Source organism: Carassius gibelio, chromosome B5 (genome assembly GCF_023724105.1).
Source record: "Carassius gibelio isolate Cgi1373 ecotype wild population from Czech Republic chromosome B5, carGib1.2-hapl.c, whole genome shotgun sequence".
Taxonomy (NCBI): domain Eukaryota; kingdom Metazoa; phylum Chordata; class Actinopteri; order Cypriniformes; family Cyprinidae; genus Carassius; species Carassius gibelio.
In genome coordinates, this window is record NC_068400.1 from 36,915,276 (window position 1) to 36,937,006 (window position 21,731).

The following is a 21,731-nucleotide window of genomic DNA, read 5'->3' on the forward strand; positions in this document are numbered from 1 at the left end:
GAGCCACCAACTCCAAATCACTTCCCATCTGTCAATGCTATGAATGTGTCATCTTTGTTCCCCCACCTCTGTTTCCACTGACATGCCAGCAATCAGTCTGATTCATGAATGTGTGCAAGTGTCTGTCGCCGCTCGCATATTAGCACAGCGGTGTTGAAACCAAATATAATCCCTGCGAGTCTGCACATCCATTAGCATGATACACTTCCTGTTCTATTGTTGTCTTTTTTCATCACTCCAAAGAAGGTGAACCACAAAGTACTTTGTAAGGTCAGAATTATGAATGTGTTGGAAGCTGTTTCTAAGGGCAAAGATATTTGTCAGTGAAAATAGTCTGTACGAGAACAAAGTGAACAAAAAGAGAGTCACTCTCTTGGCACACTATAGCCGAGGATTTGTTTTCAATGAGGGCAGGGTGGGCATTTCTTTATCTAACAGGAGCCAGAGCCCAGCTGTCCACACATACCTGTCATGCCGGCCAATTGCACATGCTTGAACACACAAACACTGCTATGAGAACAGCATTGGGGTAATATTGTACCTTATTTTATTCTTGTTATTATTCAATTTAAATCATCTTAGAAATTATCATCATTAATAATATTAATTATCATTATTATTTAATTTTTAATTATTTATTCGTATTATTAAGATTACACTGCAGCAATTATTCATTTAAAGAACCTGTAGTGCAATGGAACACTGTTAAAAAAGGTGAAAAAGTTTCCAAATGTGTTTTGTGTTTGTTTTTTGATTGTTTTTTACAGTGATGCCATAGAAGAACCGTTTTTGGTTACTCAGAGAATCTATCAGTCAACAGTTCCTAAAAGTAAAAATGTTTCTTATTGTGGAGAATAGAAAAGGGGAAAAAAATAACCTTTTGTGGAAGAGAAAGGCTCTATGGATTTTGGATCTTGGAACCATGCGAATTACAAAAAAAAAAAAAAAAAAAAAAAAAAAATATATATATATATATATATATATATATATATATATATATATATATATATATATATGTGTGTGTGTGTGTGTGTGTGTGTGTGCGTGTATATGTATATATGTATATATATGTATGTGTGTGTATATATATATATATTATGACTTAATTGACAAAATTACAGACTAAGCATGACCAATCTTCAAATTCTAAACACATTCGCCAGATCCTGTCTGAAGGTTGGGATCTGAAAAACCCTTTATTTATTTAATTTATTTAAGGGTCGGACTGAAAAACAAAAGCAGAGTGTGACAACAGATGTATATCTTTCAAATCCATCACACACAGGGACATACGCTGGCAAATCATGAAAAAGCAACATTCTGTCATGCCAGATTTGTGTTCCCCTTGCAGATGGTTTGATGTTACAACTTGTACCTTAGTTTTTTAGTCCTGCTTACATCTATATTCATCATGTACACAATGAAAGCCAAAGCAATTAGACAGAGCTGCACTTCCTTAAAGATTTCAAAAATAATAATATTGCATACTCAAGAGTTTTAATTAATCTTCTTAAAGGTAAATGCCATTCTTCATTTCAAGGGTGCTACATAATAATTGGTTAAATCACAGAGGAAGGCACTACTAGGGATTCAGACTGATGTTTCTTCACAAAGACTGGCCTTTGTGGCTAATTCTCAGGATCCATTGATATTGCACAGGGAAAGTGGGACACCTGTGTCCTTTCAACAGCATTTCAAGTGTTATCAAGCAACTTCAGTTTAAGACCAGAGTTGCTAGGAAAAAGATGATTCAATTAAATTCTGACAACCAAACAAGCAATAAAATCTAATACTGGCATGATCTCTCCAAAGTCCTATGAATGGAAACATCTGTATCCACTTCAAAACATGTTATTTCATCCGATCCCCCAATTTCTAAACTTTTCCAAGACAGAATCTGGGAGGTGCCTCTCTGGGATTATCAAAATGCATGACATATAGATTGAATCAGCACTGTTAGTAAAGTACATGAATGCTTGTTTCTCATTATGTCTCTCTTGACAGCTAATGCAAAGTGCACAAAAGTGTTCTCCTTGTTTCCCACTGAACTCTACAGTGGCCTAATGTCATCTCTATAACCTTCTCTCCTACAATTTCATATAACAAGCATCATGTGGATACCTTAGGGAACCAGTACAGCAAGAAAAGCATTGGGTCAACTATATGTTTATGTTGATGCTCAAGGCGTCATGTTGGTCCTAGACCACTAACACAAGGTGATAAAGAACAAGGTACAATCAACAGAAGACCATCGTTCTATGTTATTAACATACTGTGGGTGTATGCAAACATGATATCTCTCTACTACCATTGTGCTCATCTCAAAGAGAGCACAGATCACCACTGCCCCCTGTTGGTGCAATGACACTCAGTTGATGCTGTGTTCTTTGCTCTCGATCTTTAAAACTGTGCAATAAGTAATGCCAATTATGAACAGAGATTTTGATACGTCTCATGCATGCTTTCAAAATAGAAAACCGCTACAAAATACCAATTATAACAATGAAATGAAAAAAATTAATGATTACCCTGCTTTAAAATGAAAGCCTAACCTTGTTTACTAGTGTTATTAGCATTTTTAACAGATTGTCCGTCCAAAAATAAAAAAAATCTGTTCTCATTTACTCACCTCCATGTTACTTTCTTTCTACTGTGAAACACAAAAGAAGATTGTTGACAAAAAAATAAATAAATAAACAGTAAACTGGAACCAAAACTGGTTGCTTATTGACATTCTACAAAATACTGTGTATTTTGTGTTCACCAGAGAAAAAAATAAATGCATACATGAAGTAGGGTAAATAAGTGATAATATGTTATCAAGATTTGTACATATCTGAATAGGTGTAGTGGATTGAAGACTCAGAAGTAAACGTCCACTGCTATTGTTGGCTAATAAATGTTTGTCAGCCTATGTCCTTCACAGATGGAAGCTGCAGTGATTTAGGTTAAAAGCACATAAATACTCATATCAAACAATATGTTTAACAGAGAAAGCAATAGAGACTATGTAATGAAAAAAATTACTCACACTTGTGTTTTGCCACATTACTGTTGGATCCACTTTAGTCAACACAGCATCTTGGGGGATCAACGCCATTTCAATCTTTCTGAAAATCCCACGTCTCCTTGTTTGTAAAAGAATCCAGGGATAAATTAAGTGAACAAAGGGCCAAGTTCTCACTGATGCGGTCTGGATCTTCATTAACAATGGAATCAGAAGGAAGACAATGTAAAGACTGTTTTCCACAACTTGGCACTGCACAGTGTCTTTTTTCTTCAGAGCCATCTTTATTGTTTGATTTCTGTTTAGATCTGCACGATTGCCACTCTTGTAAACATTACATGCATTAATTGGTGGGCGGGGCTAAACAGGCAGCGATGTAGAAGCAGACATTGATCTTCTTCTGTGGAGGTGGTGTTTAGCTACACTATTACATCACAGGGTGGTATATTCCACAAGCTGTCATTTCGGTGGACTGGATTCAATATAAACTGTAAGTTTCAGAACTCAAAACTTTCTTGTTAATATCAAATTAACATGACCCCTTTAACATGCCATCAGTATACACATGGATAGACACCCTGTTAACTTATCCAGTTCACAGGCCAATCCTAGCACTTTAATAGTTCTAAGAAAACCACACCAAAGCCATGAAAAAACCTGAACCAGAAAAACTTTCTTTCAGTCAGTTTGTGACTTCTGAAACTGGCACACTTCTAGTTAGAAAATTGACCAAAGGCTTATTCAGTCTTTCTAACAGGCTTATGAATTATGAGTATTCCATTTAAAATGCTGTGGATTTCTACAAGGCAGAATGAAATAGGTTGAAGAATGAAAAAAAAAACTGGCTGCAAGATTTATGATTAAGTAACGTGTCTGAAGTCGGTCCATCATTATTATTGACACTGAAACAGCAGGGGTTCAGATAAAAAATCGGCAGCTGGCAGCAGGAAGTGGCTGCCATTGACAGCCGGAAGGCAGTAACTGACAGCCGGAAGGCAGTAACTGACAGCCGGAAGGCAGTAACTGGCAGCCGGATGGTAGGCGGGACCTGCCATTCGGTGGGAGCCAATCAGTATCGACCAACGTGAGCACAACCAATCAGATATAACTGCACCCAAACGCTTCAGTAATGGTTGCGATTGATCAAACGGTAAGTTCAGAAATTGGTCATCGGAGTAATTAATGTTTTTTTGCGTTGTAAGTTTGATTTTAATTGTTATCTTGGTGAACGACAGTGTAATTTTGCCTACTTTGGTTTAATTGTTCAATGAAATCTAATTAGTGGTAGCAACGTTGTTTGTGTACCTTGTTAGGGGCCTACCATTAACTTCAAATAATTACGTTTGACGTACCATTAAATATTAACGTTTGTTAGCGTGTTAACAGTCTATTGAATAATATAAAAGAATATTGTTTGACTGGAATGATAGAAGATAAATGTGCAACACTAACCATATATTTTTGCATGTTTAGTCTTTCAGGAGATTGTGTGATATACATTAACTTAAGAGTTCTTAAAAGAAGAATCCTTTTTTTTTTGCACTATTGAGGTGTTTTTTCTCTAATACTATGCATGTGCAGTATGCGCATAACTGTTCTGTGTACCAGTTGAAGTTGTAAGCATGTGAATGCGAAACAATTTTTTTTTTTTTTTTTTTATTATCTATACAAAATATAATGGACCGGTTCATAATTCCTTATAACTTTTAGGTCTAGTTTCACAGACAGGGCTTGGATTAAGCCAGGATTAGGCTGTAGTTAAATTTAGAACATTGAAGTAGCTTTTGTAAACATGCATTTAGAAAAAAAAACAAAAAAAAACATTACTGGATGTGCATCTTGAAACAAAACCATGGCACTGACACCTTTCTTTCTTTTTTTGTAATACCCAATAGTTGCCAGATGCTGTCCTGTTGGAAATTCTTCTTTATGTGATCCTGGAGGACGGTGATGCTACATTAAGTCCGTCTTTGGTTTGTTCCAAATTCAGAAGTCTGCTGTACTGTATACAGACTCCTTTTGAAAGAGGGCACAATCCAGCTACCTTGACGGAGTGTTTTCTTTTACCTATTTGATTAGAGGTTTAAAAAGGTGCCATAACATTACATTTCTCAATTGCCATGTCTGAATGTTTATCTTTGTAATAATGCTGTTTTCATGCTCCTCATCTCAATATACAGGTGGAACAAAATGGAGAACAAGTCTAAGCCATGCCAGGAATTCAACAAAATGTACACCCTGCAGACACTGCGACGAGGTTTACAAAAACTGCTTACCAGGTGTGCAAATTATGCATGAAAATGTAATCACTGCTCTGTACATGACAAGATGCAATGGGAATAATCATTAATATGGCTGTGCATGCATGTCTACTGTTAATAAAGCAATTTAGGTATTAATGTCACCATTTTCTTATGAATAATAAAATGCAGCAGCTAGAGTTCTTCCTAGAATCAGGAAGTATGACTGGATTAGCCCAGTTCTGTAAACACTGCACTGGCTTCCTATCAAACATCGTATAGATATTAACATCTTCAATTATATTAATCTGTTTCTTTCTTATTCGGAGGTCACTGCAGTCACCCGGATCCAGTACATATCCAGAACAGATGGTGGATCCCCTGTAAAGACCTTGTTTTTTCTCCATTTTGTCACCGGTGGAGTTTTGGTTCCTTGTCGCCTCTGGCTTGCTTCGTTGTGGTCACTTCATTTACAGCGATATCATTGACATGATTGCAAACGATTCCACAGATACTATTTAAACTGAACCGAGCTGAAGGATGACATCACTGAATTCAATGATAAACTGCCTTTTAAACTGACTAAAAACTGAGTTTACTAATGTCCTTCTGCATTATTGACTGACACACTATTTTCCTTTTAATACTGTAAAGTTGCTTTGCTTTGATCTGTATTATTAAAAGCACTATATAAATAAACGATGCTTGACTTGACCATGTTGCAAGAGGAAAATGAGGAGAGATGCACATCCATCCTGGGTTTTACAGTGATTGGTGCAAGATGCTGGAGAAGTAACTCCGTATACCTCATCAGTTCTGATCTAAGAGTCTTGAAAATACCTCCGGATTGTTGTTAGTGATTCTGATTGATATTTTTGTCTGCTTGCTTACTGAATATATTTTATACTGGTTACATTGTAAAGCACTGACTTTGACAACTTACTAACCCAGTTACAAATTTAACAGCTACTTTATACTATATATATATATAGTTGTTTCTTGAAATACTACAAATATAACCGCAAAATATGATTTTAAATAAAGGTTTCTGAGACCTCTCTCTTTTCAGTCATTTGTGTATATAGCCTATAATAAATATACAACATACACCCAGTAAGTGCCACTCTCGTATGTAAATAAATATAAATGTGTTTGTGTGCATTTATTTCACACGAACAATGATACATGCATGCATAAACATTCAGCTGGAAATTAACGTTTAGCAAAATTATCTTATTTCTTTGTTTATATTTGATCAATATTTTAAATCAAATAATACACAATACTGACCTTTATACTTTGTTTAAAAAAGTTTTAAACATAATCATAAGCGTATATAATTATTTATTTGTCTTGTTGCCGCCGGCAGCCTCCTCCAATTTCCGGGTATTAGCGACAGCTGCCATCCGGTTTTATTGGCAGCCACTTCCTGCTGCCAGTGACAGCCACTTCCTGCTGACAGCTGCCGATTTTTCGCTGAACCCCCTCTCCACTGAAAGCAACTCACATATAACTCAAATGTGCCTAATGTATTCAGGCTGATTTATTCATAACATTCACATCCACGTTTAAAATTAGGTAGTTTAGATGTTGCCCAGAAAGAATGTTTTAGGCTATGTGATTATAATTTTTTTTATAGTGTAAGATCTTACCTGTTTCTCTCAGGTATTAATGGACAGGTTACTGGTGAGTTTTCTCTGGAGATTGTCAGAATTCATATGTAAAATTCTTTTGAAGTACAAAACATCCACATCAAATCTGAAGTCAGCACAATTCACACACCCTGTCGGCAGAGCAAGAGAGAGGCAAAGTGAAATGCTGCTGTAAACACAAGATCAAGGCAAGGAGTTTGTTGCTGCTGTAAGACACATCTCTCTGTGCTCATTTACAGTGCAGTTGTTTAGACGTCAGCAGGAGTTAAGTGAACACGGCAAACTTTTCTTCAGGAACATGCCAGAGAGTGGTCATGAAGAATAAACTTTCAGAGAGCACAGAAGGATGAAACGAGCACAGCGATATGTCTAAATCATTTTCATTTAAGCAACGATACACAATCAATTTTCAGTTCGATTCTGCTTGCTTTCTTCTCAAAAAGAAGACTGCACAATCTATGTACATGTATTTATGTGTGTATATATATAGCGGGAACACACTGAATATAAGAAGACATTTTCAATGTTAATAAACAAAAGTTGTATAAATAAATGCTTTTCTTTTGAAAACTGAAGAACAATGAAAAAAGGTTTCAGCAAAAACATTAAGAAGCAAAATTGAAATGTTTCTATATATATATATATATATATATATATATATATATATATATATATATAGAAAGAAAGAAAAAAGACGCCATAACTACATAATAAAGACAACATAATTAAGCACTTCCAAAATATAAATTAAATGCAAGTTCTGCTCAAAAGAGCATTATTAGATTGCATCTATCATTATCGCTTCATTGTAATGACCAGCTATGAGTTGTTTGACTAATAACAGGCACAGAGAGAGGTAAACTTTAAGCTCCTCCCTTAATTCCTCTCCTGAAAGACCCCAAACTATAACCAAACTCAGAAGAGCCGCGTTCCAACGTGCTGTCCGTTCATAATGAGATGTACGTACGACATCTCACAACGAGCGACATGACATTTCAGCAATATGCAACTGGTGTTTTTAAACTTGAATATTTTCACTGTGGGGATAAGCAAATGGACATCTGTTGATTTTGTAAAAGCGAAGTTTACTTGAAACTGAAATTCCATCGGCCAGAATATACCCTGACCCTTACATCGATTGAGATTATATTTCATCATGTGGAGACTGCTGGCCTGTGTTCTCATGGTCTCTGTGTTGCAGGCGCGTGATCTTCGGAAGAGACAAACTGCATGCCCTAATGTGTGCGACCTGTCCCGCTGCTCATCTGCTCTGAAGTCTTGTTATTTCGGCGTGGTGAAGGACAGATGTGACTGCTGCACGGTGTGTGCGGCGGGAGAGGGGGAGTATTGTGGGGAACGCGGACGTGTAGTTTGCGGTCAGGGAATGACCTGTGAATATCGAGACAGCGCGCGCGGCACGTGTGTGTGTGAATCCCACGAGCCAGTGTGCGGCAGCGATGGGAGAACTTATCCTACTGTCTGTCGACTGAAAGCGGAGAACAGACGGGCTGAGATGAGCGGCATACCTGCTGTCATTTTCATCCAAAGAGGCCCCTGCGAGACCGGTGAGGGAAGAAAAACAGTTTGTTCTGGTGTTCATAACACCTGGCCAACTTGACAGAAGTTAATAACGAATAAATGGTGTAGCTGTTCCCCCTCTTGTAGCAGAGGCAACCAGTTATATTAAAAGTAATGTATCAATTTGACGAACTGACAGAAAGTGTCATAAAACAACCAATAACGTTTTGCTAAAACAAAATTCTGTACAGTATAAACCTGTTTGCTTTAAGTTACCTATCAATTTAGTATTATATTTTAATCAATAACAGAGCTACTGTATTTTTGTAAAATAATATTATTAAATAATATTGTAAAATAATAGAAACAACTATTATTTTACCTTTATAGGCCTATTACTTTTACTGTAAAATATTGTTTTAGCGTGTATTTACAAGTAACAAACTATGAATCGCCTTAGAATAGGCATATATGGGGAGAAGTCTTTGTGATTATTTTGTTATTATTGGTATAATCATGTATTTGAAGGATTCCTGTTATGCAGTACATTGTTGTCATAATCATCATGTATAATTTTTCCTTTTCTCTAATCAAAACATTTAAAACAAAACAAATGATTGATTGCTCATAAATTTACTGTGGTCTAGTTCCTAATTTCCGTTCAGATAAAATTCCTTTTATTTATCAAAAGCCAGTTCTTTCCATCCTGATGGAATGTTTTTCACAACTCACAAATCTTCAAAACACAAGGAAATGTTATTATTTAATTTGAAGTTGCCGCTTTACAGGAATTACACATTTAAAACCAGATTTTTGCATATTTATCATATTTCCCATTTGCCATGTCTAGCGCAGAAATCACTGGAAATACTTAGTTTAGCAATACTGAGGTGCAAATTAAAAAGTAATTGAAGGGGCTTATCATATCTGATTTGATTGAGTACAGCTTAACTTTACAGCTTCATGCAAAATTCAACCGAATCCCCTCATAAAAAAGGAAGAGGAGGCATTTATGTGATAATAGATTTATGACTTAAGCCACAAACCTCTGCAGTAAAAGAGGTACAGCATTTCAAATCTATTTCAATGTCAAGGAGAACTTTGATAGAATTCATTTCAGCATGTCAGTGCTGGAATTCAGCAGCTTTGCATATTGCGAAAGCTATTTCTTTGTCATTTGTTGTTGCAACCCAAATCATGGAACATCTTTTGAGCATCAGTATAAATGAACTGATAGCTTGAAATGATATTGCTATAGCTACCAAAAATGTTATCATATTAGGACAAGATAGTATTATTGACATTTTTAAATGCCTTCTTTTTATCGTGCCATAATACCTGCGGGGTAGCATGGATGTATGTCATCATATTGTGTTCTTTTCTCATTTTCACAGCTTGAGATATTATTTGACAAACAAATGCTTGTATCATATGGTCCCCTTACAGTCTTAGTACAAATAGTCCTGTATTGAGAAACTATTTTTATTGTTTTCTTTATAAATGAAGGTGGTGCTAGCGGCAATGGTCTATGTTTGAGTTCTACACAATCCCACAACACCACTGACACCAGAATCATTCCAGCTGATATGAGAAGAGTGAGGGAACTTCTAGAGAAGGCAAGAAGTTTATGTAAATTAATAAGTTAGCATTAATGCCTACTTTTTAAAGGAATAATTCACCCAAAAATAAATATTCTGCATTTACTCACCCTCATGTCATCAAAACTCACACGACTTTCATTCATCCATGGAGAACCTCTGAGCTGTTTTCTTCTAGACAGTAAATGTGGATGGGGACCAGAGTCTGTCAAGCTTCATTAAGGACATGACACATGCACTGCATTCAAAGTCTTTAGAAGTCATGTGATAGCTGTAATGGAAGAAGCTTAAATTTGAGTTATTCACTGAAAATTGTGCCTTGAAACTCTTGCTTGACAGACAGGGTCACTTTTCATTTTCAATGTATGCAAAAAAGCAACTCTTTTCTTACACACACACACACACACACACAGACACACACACATATATATATATATATATATATATATATATATATATATATATATATACAATCATCTAATCAACCAATCACGTGGAAAATGCTTCAATGCATTTAGGGCTGTGGTCCTGGTCAAGACAATCTCCTGAACTCCAAACTGAATGTCACAATCTGCTCAGTTACTGGGATTTTCACGCACAACCATTTCTAGGGTTTACAAAGAATGGTGTGAAAAGGGAAAAACATCCAGTAAGCGGCAGTCCTGTGGGTGAAAATGCTTTGTTGATGCTAGAGGTCAGAGGAGAAAGGGCCGACTGATTCAAGCTGATAGAAGAGTAACTTTGACTGAACAGAATGAGAACATGGATCCATCATGCCTTGTTACCACTGTGCTGGCTGGTGGTGGTGTAATGGTGTGGGGGATGTTTTCTTGGCACACTTTAGGCCCCTTAGTGCCAGTTGGGCATCGTTTAAATGCCATGGCCTACCTGAGCATTGTTTCTGACCATGTCCATCCCTTTATGACCACCATGTACCCATCCTCTGATGGCTACTTCCAGCAGGATAATGCACCATGTCACAAAGCTCGAATCATTTCAAATTGGTTTCTTGAACATGACAATGAGTTCACTGTATTTAAATGGCCCCCACAGTCACCAGATCTCAACCCAATAGAGCATCTTTGGGATGTGGTGGAACGGGAGCTTCTTGCCCTGGATGTGCATCTTACAAATCTCCATCAACTGCAAGATGCTATCCTATCGGTATGGGCCAGCATGGGCCAAGATATGTAAATGTTTGAAAAATTTGCAATGAGAAATACACTTATATCAAAAATATCACACATATAAATATATATTCACCTCCATATATTTTTATTTACATATTTACACAAACATTAACATATTTTTCAATCAATAGTTAAGAGTTGCATTATGTTTTTTGTTATGTGTGTGTGTGTGCTGTATGCTTTTATGCACACAAATGTTCCCTGGCTTCTGGCCAAGAGGTTCAAATTTATTTTGTTTTGACAGTTATGCCTTGGGATATATGATCCATCTATAAAAACCATGTGGCATGTTCTGTCAGCTGTGCCTTGCCAAATTCAGGGGTCTCAAAAGGGCTGGAAAACTCATTGTCACAAGCAATTCAGCTCTGAAAATGGACTCCGTATGCAAAAAATAGTCAAGGGAACAATGATTTTGTCAAGTGGTAACGTGTATTACATAACCTTTATCCACATCCAGTGCAAATTTGCATATATGTAGCATCAGCCATGCTGGCTTCTTTGGCAGAAAAGTAAGAGAAAATATGATTTAAACAAAGACGTCTTAATTCATTAAGACAGGTTTTTATGGCACTGCATCTGTGGTTTACTGTCATGATTTCTCATTTCTCATTATAGAAATATTTTTTGTGTTTACCTGTTGTGGTTTACCTCCGTGAAATCTATACATGCAATGTCGTGACCCTGACTTTCTCTCAGATGAGCAAGGCTGCTGTCAGCTGCCACAGACTTGGAGATAAGCATGTAACATCAATTTATGCAGAGACTGTGTGACAAGTTCTCCCCCAGTGCCTTCAGGTAGCAGGGTGAAGAAAAGAGCTCCAAAGGGCTGTTTGCTTTACACATAGCTTGTGCCCACACATTACTATTGTAGATGTGCAACATGTTGGAAAGCAACATTGTGACATTGATAATGTATTTTAGATTTTCCAAAGTTGTCAACCCATGTTTTATGCACATGTTTTCTGGCTCGGTCTCTATTTAAAAACAGGCAATTATAACTTTCTAAGTAATTTGTGTTGTTTCTCTCTGTTCTGATAGGCTCTCGAAATCCAAGCAGCATGCGCTTCAAGTTTAACTTCATAGCAGATGTGGTGGATAAGATTGCCCCTGCAGTGGTCCATCTAGAACTGTTTAGTAGGTAAGGACAGATGGTGTTGGTTGTTTAGATGCTGAGCACAGAGTGACATGCTGATTATAATGCTTGGTATTCTTAGCTGGCACAGAATGAACTCTCCATATGTGATTAAATTATGACAACATAATAGTTTTTGCTTGTTTAGACAGAGATTCAAAAATGAGTGAAGAATAAGTTATGTAAACACTGCTGTTTGGATTGGAATTTTTGCGTGCGGCAAGATAACTGTTACTACATTTTGCTTAAATTTAACTTTAGTGTATAATAATGTGAGAAAATATGCACAGTGTCATCACAACTAAACATTTACAATAAACATTTGTTGTGTAACATTTCATAGCACAGTCTAAAAATGTTTTTTTTGTTTTTAATGCTCACCAGGTTGCATTTATTTGATACAGTAAAACAGTAATATTGTAAAAATATGATTAAAGTAACTGTTTTCAGTTTTAATTGATTTTAATTATTGTAATTTATTCCTGTGATGGCATAGCTAAATTTTGAACATCTGTTACTCCAGTACTGAGTGACACGTGATACTTCGATGTATCTAATATGCTGATTTGGTGCTCAAGAAACATTTTTTATTGTTGTTATTTTAAAAATAGATACCAGGATACATTATTTTAGGATTCTTGGATGAACAGGTTTTATAAACGTACAGACAAGAAGTTGGAATTTGCCTGTAAACATGGCGTGCTTCAAATCCTAGAAATATCTCTCAACACACTTATTTTCTATGAACTCATACACCAAGGAACTATTTCCCCAATGTTTCCTTCCAGAGTACCATTTTCCAACCAAGAGGTCCCTGTTTCCAGTGGTTCAGGGTTTATAGTGTCAGAGGACGGATGGATCGTCACCAATGCACATGTACTGACCAATAAACAACATATCAAAGTGGAGCTGAAAAATGGCATGCTCTACGATGCCACAATCAAAGATGTGGATCAGAAATTAGACATCGCTCTCATTAAGATCGACTCAGAGGTAAGTAAGCCAAGATGTCCAAAACCTGTTCAGGGGACATGGATAAATTACTTAACAAGTGATAACCTCCAGAGGTCTAAAATGCATGGTTAAAATACCTTTTGTTGCAAAAATGTTGTCTTTGCATTTTACTGCTCAGATCCACTGGTTTATCATCAGTGACTATAGCACAGCTGCTGGAAGTAAATTAATCTTGGGGAAGCAGTCCAGCAGATGTTTCTGGAGTCAGCAAGGGCTTGCGCCACCAAAAATTAGATTCTGCTTTTTGACATGCTTAATTTGTTTTCTAATTTTCTCAGTTTTTTCAAATTCCAACTTTCCGCCTATTTTCGCTGTGCGCTTGTGACCATGCAAGATAACATGTCTATTTACCATTGACAGCCTGCCTTTGTAAACAGGACCAGCACAATGCCCTGAAATATCTCCTGGCAGAAATATAAAACAGCCCAAGGAGTAAAAAAAAAGTCCTTTCAGAATGATTTAGAACCACCTAACTCCAGAGACAAGCTTTGATCAGCAGCAAGAGCATCCTCTGCCAACAACAACGTCTCGCCATAACCCAGACCATAGCAACAGCATGTAGCACAATGATTGGTAATCACTTTAATTCAGTCCCAGACTGTGTATGGCTTCCTGTGGTTTCAAAAAGGAGGAGAAAAGTGAAGAAGAAGTGCTGGGGAGGCAGATGGCAATCTGTTATTTTGCAGTGCTCAGCCCCCCAGCATGTGACCGCAGAGTCAAGGTTGGGACAGAGTGTAAAGGCGTCCTGCTCCAGAAGCCCCGGTAATCAAACCTGGTGCATCAGCCTGAAGTCATAAAAATACACCCTACAGAGCACAAGCAGGCAGGGGCAAGCTCAGGCCCAGACTGGCTGCTGGCTTCAAACATTTCAGGGAAACGTAGTAGAGTCTTCTAAAAAGGTGACAGCACAGAAGATATTCAAGTTGTTTTTCTCTGAAAAGTCTCTCGGAGTGTGATTTGGAGTTGGAGATCATAATGAGTTGTTTGTGGAAAAACACAAATATTAAAAGTATGATTTTGATAAAGTGAGTGCCCACTAACAAAATGTGTAAATATTATTAAGCAATCCAGACAAGAAAAGTTGTTTGACTCTCTTTAATATGCTGTGAGAGATCACTGCCATCACTGAGCGCGCACAAACCAACAGTCTTTCCACTTTGCAACTTCCTATTTACAGCTCAAATAGTAATGGATGAAGGTTCAAAGAAGATATATACAATTTTAAAAGATACAGTTCATCTTACCAACATACAGAACTCTATTTCCTCTAATGTAATCGCCCAGTCATAGATTCCACCGCGGAAATACATCAAACAGCTTATGAACAAACATGTCACCTGACATTACATTTACTTCAGGAAAGTAATTAATAATTTGAGATGTTATAGCTAAAACATATAGCTAAAATCATAAATAGTATATTACAAATGTATGCTTGAATCAGAATTATAGAGAAAGAGAGTATTATATTAATATTTTGAATTAGTTTATATTTTTATATTTTCATTTAATTTTTAAATAATTCTATTTTACTTTTAGTGTTTTAATAAACTATTTTTTATTTTTATTTCAGTTTCTCATTTCAAATTTTTATGTTATTAATTTAATTTTAATATTAAAAATTAATTTCAGTTACTAAATTTTGTATTGTTTTCAATTTACAATAACTGGCTTTAATGATTTTATAATATAATTTCTTTTTTTCTTTTTTTTCAAAAGTTAACAGATTGTTTGGGGTGCTTCCTCAAAAGGTTTTATGACAGCCATCCTTTAAACTGTTATATCAGAACATCAGAACATTAATTATATAAAAAGACTAATCTATTTTTTATTTGTGCACAAAACTGTTTTGTTGGTCAAAACAACTTAAAAAATGGTGCAGGTCTTATTTTCCTTTGTTTAAAAAAATCAGGAAGCTGGAAAAATATGTATTACAGGAATGAATTAAATAATACACTATGTCTCTTTGTGTTAAACAGACTCCCCTGCCAGTGCTTTTACTTGGTCGTTCATCAGAACTGAGGCCAGGAGAGTTTGTAGTGGCTGTGGGAAGCCCGTTTTCTCTTCAAAACACAGTAACCACCGGTATCATCAGCACTACCCACCGAGGAGGTCATGAACTTGGCCTGCAGAACTCTGATATGGAGTATATTCAAACAGATGCCATTATAAACGTAACCATTCAATATATAGGCATTATCAATACAGATAATTTAGCAGTGTGGCCATGAATATGAATAGGATGTTAATGTTTTCTTTCACAGTATGGAAACTCAGGAGGACCTCTTGTAAACTTGGTAAGAACCTTTTATTCTTCTTCTCGTATTTGGCATTGAGTATATTTTGAGCATAATTCTCTCTATCTCTTTCTCGCTCTCTCACTCACTCACTGCAGTTAATATAAATTACCTGCAGTGGTTTATATTATTCTATTGATCTTTTTAAAGGAAAAGACAGCATGTGTCCTTGAAGGAGCCTCAGGCTTAAACAAGCATCTGGCTTTGCAATAAAAAAATATTTCCATTTATAGTGCACAACGGATACTTGATAATATGTAAAAATCATTGCACACATGCACCATAAAACTGGAAATAAACAATGCAGTAATATAAGCAAAAAAGGCTGTTTTTACTAATGGTATACGGTATACTGTACATATACATATAACTATGTACATGCAATAATCTTTCATTGTATTTGTTTAAACAATAACCTCAATATTCCCTATTACTCTTAATTATTTAAACTCATTACACCAAGTGATCACCATCCCTTGTGTGTCTCAAGGTAGTGGTTCATTCATTTCAGTGCTTTTCAATATTATGCTCCCTGTTTGCGGTTTCAAGGATGGGGATGTCATTGGCATAAACACGTTGAAGGTTACACCAGGAATATCATTTGCCATTCCCTCAGACTGCATACGCCAGTTCTTTGCAGACTCTTATGACAGACAAAGAAAAGGTTTGCAAACTTCTTTTGATCTGTTTATTTGCTTAAATCCTGATTGAATTTAGTTAGGGTTTTTTTTTTTTTTTTACATTTCAGGAAGAATGCTGACTAAAAGGAGATATATAGGAGTGCGAATGCTCCAACTTTCAGCTGCGTAAGTTTCATTTTTTTTTCTTCTTTTCAAATACGCTTTTATTACAATATAAAGATAAATGTAGTTTTTTTATTATTATCATGATTGTTTCATCAGTTTGATTGGGGAGCTCAGAGAGAAGGAGAGCAACTTTCCAGATGTGAGCTCAGGGGTGTATGTGTACGAGGTTATTCCAGGGACAGCTGCCTTCAGGTAAAGGAATTTACCTGCACCTCCTCTTACACCTCCCGATTAACCCAACGACACCTCTTTCTTCACTCATCTAGGCCCAGAAGCTCCTTTCATACTGCCATAACCTTCAATCAAATCAAGATTTATATCCTCATCATATACCAAAGGCCTTTACAATTTTGTCCTATTAATATATTTTTCCTGTAGCATCTCGTTCCTATTATGACATTCCTCCTGTGGTCTGCCATTTGAAGAGGTGGTTCACCTAAATATAAAAATTATCACCCTCATATCATTCCAAATATATATTACTTTCTTTCTTCTGTGAAACATAATAGAATGTTGGTAACCAAACATAACTTATGACAGAATTAAAATTTCCAGGTAATTTATCTTTTTCTGTGGAGAAGTTGGATTGTCCCCTTGAACATACTACAGATACCGTATTTTTCAGACTATAAGTCGCACCTGAGTATAAGTCGCATCAGTCCAAAAATACGTCATGATGATGAAAAAAACATATTTAAGTCGCATTTATCTAGAACCAAGAGAAAACATTACAGTCTTTTTTTTTTATTTTGATAAATAAGTTGCACCTGACTATAAGTCGCAGGACCAGTCAAACTATGAAAAAAAGTGCGACTTATAGTCTGGAAAATACAGTTATTCAAGATTAACCCCTTGGACTCTATTGCTTTCTTATTTTAGATCCAAAGCCTGATCAGTTAACTCTTGCAATTAACCCTCACACTACAAGAATAGTAGAATAAAGAAGAGTATCACAACATATTGCAATTTGTTTTGTAGTGCTGGCTTGGTTAACCAAGATGTGATAATCAGCATTAACGGACAACCAGTGCATTCTACAGAGGACGTGAGTCAGGCTGTGCAGTCAAACCAAGTTCTTTCTTTGGTGGTGCGACGTGCCAATGAAGAAATCACACTAACAGTGGTTCCTGAAGAAGTGGACTGATAAAGCTTTCTGGTGCTACATCTACATACCTCCAAACAGTATATTATCCACACACGTGCATTACTTAAAAAGGGCATTATATTAATAGCATACATTATAATGAAGCATCAAGACCAAGTGATGCTTTTTGATATTAATACACAAGTGTCACAAGTCTTGTTAAGATTGCATTGTTCTTCTGTATATATAATTCTGATTAAGTGTATCTTCAGTACACTACTGTTCTAGTGTCTTGTTCTCATCGAGGCATTTATTTGATCAAAAATACAGTAAAAAGTCATGTGAAATATTGCAAATTAACATAACTGCTTTCTATTTTTATATATTTCAAATGGATGTTATCCCAGTGATGGCCAAACTGAATTTGCAGCAGTCATTATATTCTAGTCCTCAGTGTCACATGACCTTTCAGAAATGCTGATTGTGCTCTAGAAACAAGCATTGTGTTTTGATAGAATTTTCTTGTAGTGCATGTAAACATTAAAGCTGATGAACAGTCAGGCTGTAATCCACCACATGTTCAACATGCACATCGCATGCACTTACTGCCTTTCAATTGTTTTCAAATCAATCTTGAGTCATTTTCATCAGTCAAACAAGTGTTTGTACCCATGTGATTTTATCTGAGCCAAAAGTTGAAAGTAATTGGTTTTTGAATTATAAGCACATGTTGTGCAATATAACCCCAAGTGCTTAATTTTTTCAGAACAACAGTAAATAATACATAATGTACAAGAAGCACGCAAGCCACAGAACATGAATGAGGAAATTAATAAAAAAAACTTTGAACAGCTTCTCACCAAATTGCGTTTTGAATGGTGTGTGAAAATAGCCGTGGGAATTCTGCCAAAGGATGCATGTTTAATAGAGCTATTATTGTATGTATATTTTAATTGCAAGCTGTTTTATAACATCTGTCCCTTGACAGCTTTTTGTATGTATTCGGTCTAAAACAAGATCTGTAACAACCGAAAACAAAATTAATTCGATGTCAAACATAAATTTGTAAAAGAGAGCATGTCCAGAAAGACCATATAAACAGTACAGGATAAAGACAAGTGTAGTCTATTTTGAAAATATCTGACTAATTTCCTATATGACTATGTTGATTGTTTAATAAAAAGACTACAATCAGATCATCATAAATATTGATGTATCAATTAAGAGTTTTACTCTTAGAAGCTGGCATTTATTTACAACACTGCTTCACATAAACACTTTACAAAGGAAAGAAGAGGAACAGTATTTTACAAATAATAAATGGCGGATAAGGCCCATGCAAGCTCACATGCATACAGTGTATTAAATTTAACTTGTGAGCATGAGAGAGGAGAATCAGATACAGCTCTTAAATCAGTAGAAAGTGCACCAGTTGCTGCTGTCGCTGGGGGTCAGGCCTCCTGTTATCAGGAGAATGAGGTCCACAAACCACCAGATGCCAAGGCCTCCCAGTGTAAGCAGCTTTCCCACCGCAGTCCCAGTGTGCCCGAGACAGAACCGATCGACACCGAAACACCCCAGGAAAAATGAGTACAGTAGGGTGGTGATGAAGTAGTGTCCTGTGTATCTTAATAAATCACAAAGGAAAACAGTTAACAGTGGGAATAGTTTATGCTTAGTGTAAAGCTTGAATTGCTGTAGCTCTGTTTACTGAAGGCCAGTCTTGAGATTTATACAGCATAAAGTACAGTACAGTACATTGAATCTGAGATCCACAGTACTTTACTGCCCTCATGTGGTATAGAAATAAAAAATTATTTGACGCTTTGTGTAACTGGCTTCCATCTCCAGTTAGTGATAGTTTTCAAAACTAATCCCATAAGCAGGCGTTCTTGACCATTTAATTTCCCATAACCATTTTAGTCAATTGTGATAACTGAATGAAGATTTATAGGACAAATTCGCTAATGAATTGTTCAGACAATTTTGTGTCAGTTTATAAGCAATAACTAGATTATTAAATAATTTTACAGCTGATCATAACTAGAAAGATGCATATTTATTATAGACAATTCCATGACTAAACTTATTATATTTCAGTGTTTCACTTTCTCTGCCCATCAATGATCTGGTTGAGCCAGTTACAAAATAATGATAGTGGATTTTCAAATGCCTTATCAATCATGAGAGAAGTTCATTTTAAATAATAAAAATAACAAAAATAATTGAAAAGTGGAAATAAAGTGCCCTAATGGGTATTTAATAGGGCTATAACTGAAACTGGATTTGATGTCCTCACATTGAGGAGGCACACTGACCGCAGACCTGGACCTACAAGGACACCTTTATTGATCAGCAGGTTACAGGTCAAACAAAATAAACCCCAATCCAGTCTAACTTGTAACCCATAGGTCACAGGTTCAAGTCTCGGAACTGACAGGGATTGTAGGTGGGGGGTAATGAATGAACAGAGCTCTCTTCCACCTTCAATACCATGACTGAAGTGAGACCCTTGGGCAAGGCAACAGACCCCGAACTGCTCCCTGGGAGCGGCAGCAAAAATGGATGTCCACTGCTCTGTGTGTGTGTGTGTGTGTGTGTTCACAGTGTGGTTGTGTTCACTACTCACTGCTGCATGTGTGCACTTCAATGAGTGAAATAAACAGCAAATTCTGATTATGAGAGGGACACCACATTGGCTACACGTCACTATAACACTTTATAAACTTTTCCTTCCACTTGTGTAAACTATTTAACATGCAAATAACCTAATATATTCTTTTATATTATCTATTTTATATTTCCAGTTGGACTAACCCTGTTACTTACTTAATGCATGGCACATTGCCTCTGAAAAACTCCCGTGGTCCAGCACACTCTATTCCATCCAGTGCTGTGCATAACACCTGGGTATGGTTCACATCTTTGTAAGCTTGACCGCCAAACTGCGAGAAAATACAAGTTTTCACACATTTCTAAACACAACATCGTTTGGGACGCAAATTGTTGAAGCAACATGTCTTTACATTTAAAATGTACTTGCCTTTACACATCCATAGCCCAGTTCCTGAAAGGCAGAGACATTTCCTCCGTGATCGACTGGATCTTGACAGAATATGAATTCCTCCGGTCTAAAAAAAAGATACAAGAGCAGGAGATATCATAAACCAGTGACGACATGACTGTACTTCTGTGATATTTACTAGAAACAGGCCGCGTGCTTCATAAAGATGAGATGTTTACTCACAGGTATCGACAGAGGACGACAGGGGATGGAGGACTGTACTCATACTGCTCCGTGTGATTTGATGGTTCTGTGGGTAACGTTGTAACACTCTCCGTCACATTTTCTTCTGGCTGTTCGCTGATCAGAACTGTTTTGCTGGTCGTTACTCTGTTTCCGGGAGGCTCGGTTGAGTTTTGCGAGTGAATTCCTTCTAGACTCTGTAAAAGCAGCACTGTGAAGAGCAGCAAGAACTGTCCGAATAATAAAATATAGTTGACTGAAATCTGCGGCATGATTTCTGAACAGAAGTTATCGGCAAGATGATCGGCAAAATAATATCCCAGCTAATTAACGCGACAGCAGCTAACGTACTTTAGCGGTAATTTTGTAAGTTAGTTACATCTGAAAATGCGAGTCGACATATTACTGGCCGTTTCATTCCATAATATGTGACTTATGTACCGTATTAATCTGCTGCACGTAAACAAGCCAAAACTGAGCTGTACAATAGACAACACAGGCGGCGCATTGTGATGACGCAATGTTGTGTAACGTTACGTCATTTCATATTTATTTTCAGTGCTATTGATATCAAGAAATACGTAAATATACTATATAGAAACATTTAAATATACTATATAGAAATATTTTGCTATTTAAATTATTTAAAAATTTGTGTGATTAAAGTTTGCCGTCAGTTGCAAATGTAGCCCATTAATGGGATAATTCTTTTGATATCAGTTTGAAACTCTTTTTACCAGACTCTTTTCGAGGTAACTGTTAGACTGCTTGATTTGATACTAATATTAAGTTAGTAGGTTCGTGGATTCCAATATATTTAATGGATTATAGGGCACACTTAGGCATTGGGGTGGTAGGCTATATATTTGATTTAGAGTTGTAAAAAAAATCATTTTGAAATGTATGTGTGTGCTATATAATTTTTTTATACCTTTTAACTAATTTT

The 21,731-nt window shown here is 36.3% G+C and overlaps 2 protein-coding genes across 2 annotated transcripts; one reads left to right on the forward strand and one right to left on the reverse strand.

The window, feature by feature from the left end:
* Positions 1 to 7,701: 7,701 nt before the first annotated feature.
* Positions 7,702 to 17,648, forward strand: htra4 (HtrA serine peptidase 4). Its single transcript, XM_052557348.1, has 9 exons — positions 7,702 to 8,464; positions 12,244 to 12,343; positions 13,126 to 13,330; positions 15,331 to 15,525; positions 15,616 to 15,648; positions 16,198 to 16,312; positions 16,397 to 16,454; positions 16,551 to 16,646; positions 17,433 to 17,648. The coding sequence occupies exons 1-9, from the start codon at positions 8,056 to 8,058 to the stop codon at positions 17,596 to 17,598; spliced, it is 1,377 nt and encodes a 458-aa protein (XP_052413308.1). The 5' UTR covers positions 7,702 to 8,055; the 3' UTR covers positions 17,599 to 17,648.
* Positions 17,649 to 18,746: 1,098 nt separating this feature from the next.
* tm2d2 (TM2 domain containing 2) lies at positions 18,747 to 21,309 on the reverse strand. The gene is made up of 4 exons (XM_052557347.1): positions 20,786 to 21,309; positions 20,582 to 20,669; positions 20,368 to 20,483; positions 18,747 to 19,165 (listed from the first exon to the last, which is right to left on the reverse strand). Exons 1-4 carry the CDS (start codon positions 21,055 to 21,057, stop codon positions 18,952 to 18,954), a joined length of 690 nt encoding a protein of 229 aa, XP_052413307.1. The 5' UTR covers positions 21,058 to 21,309; the 3' UTR covers positions 18,747 to 18,951.
* Positions 21,310 to 21,731: the final 422 nt, after the last annotated feature.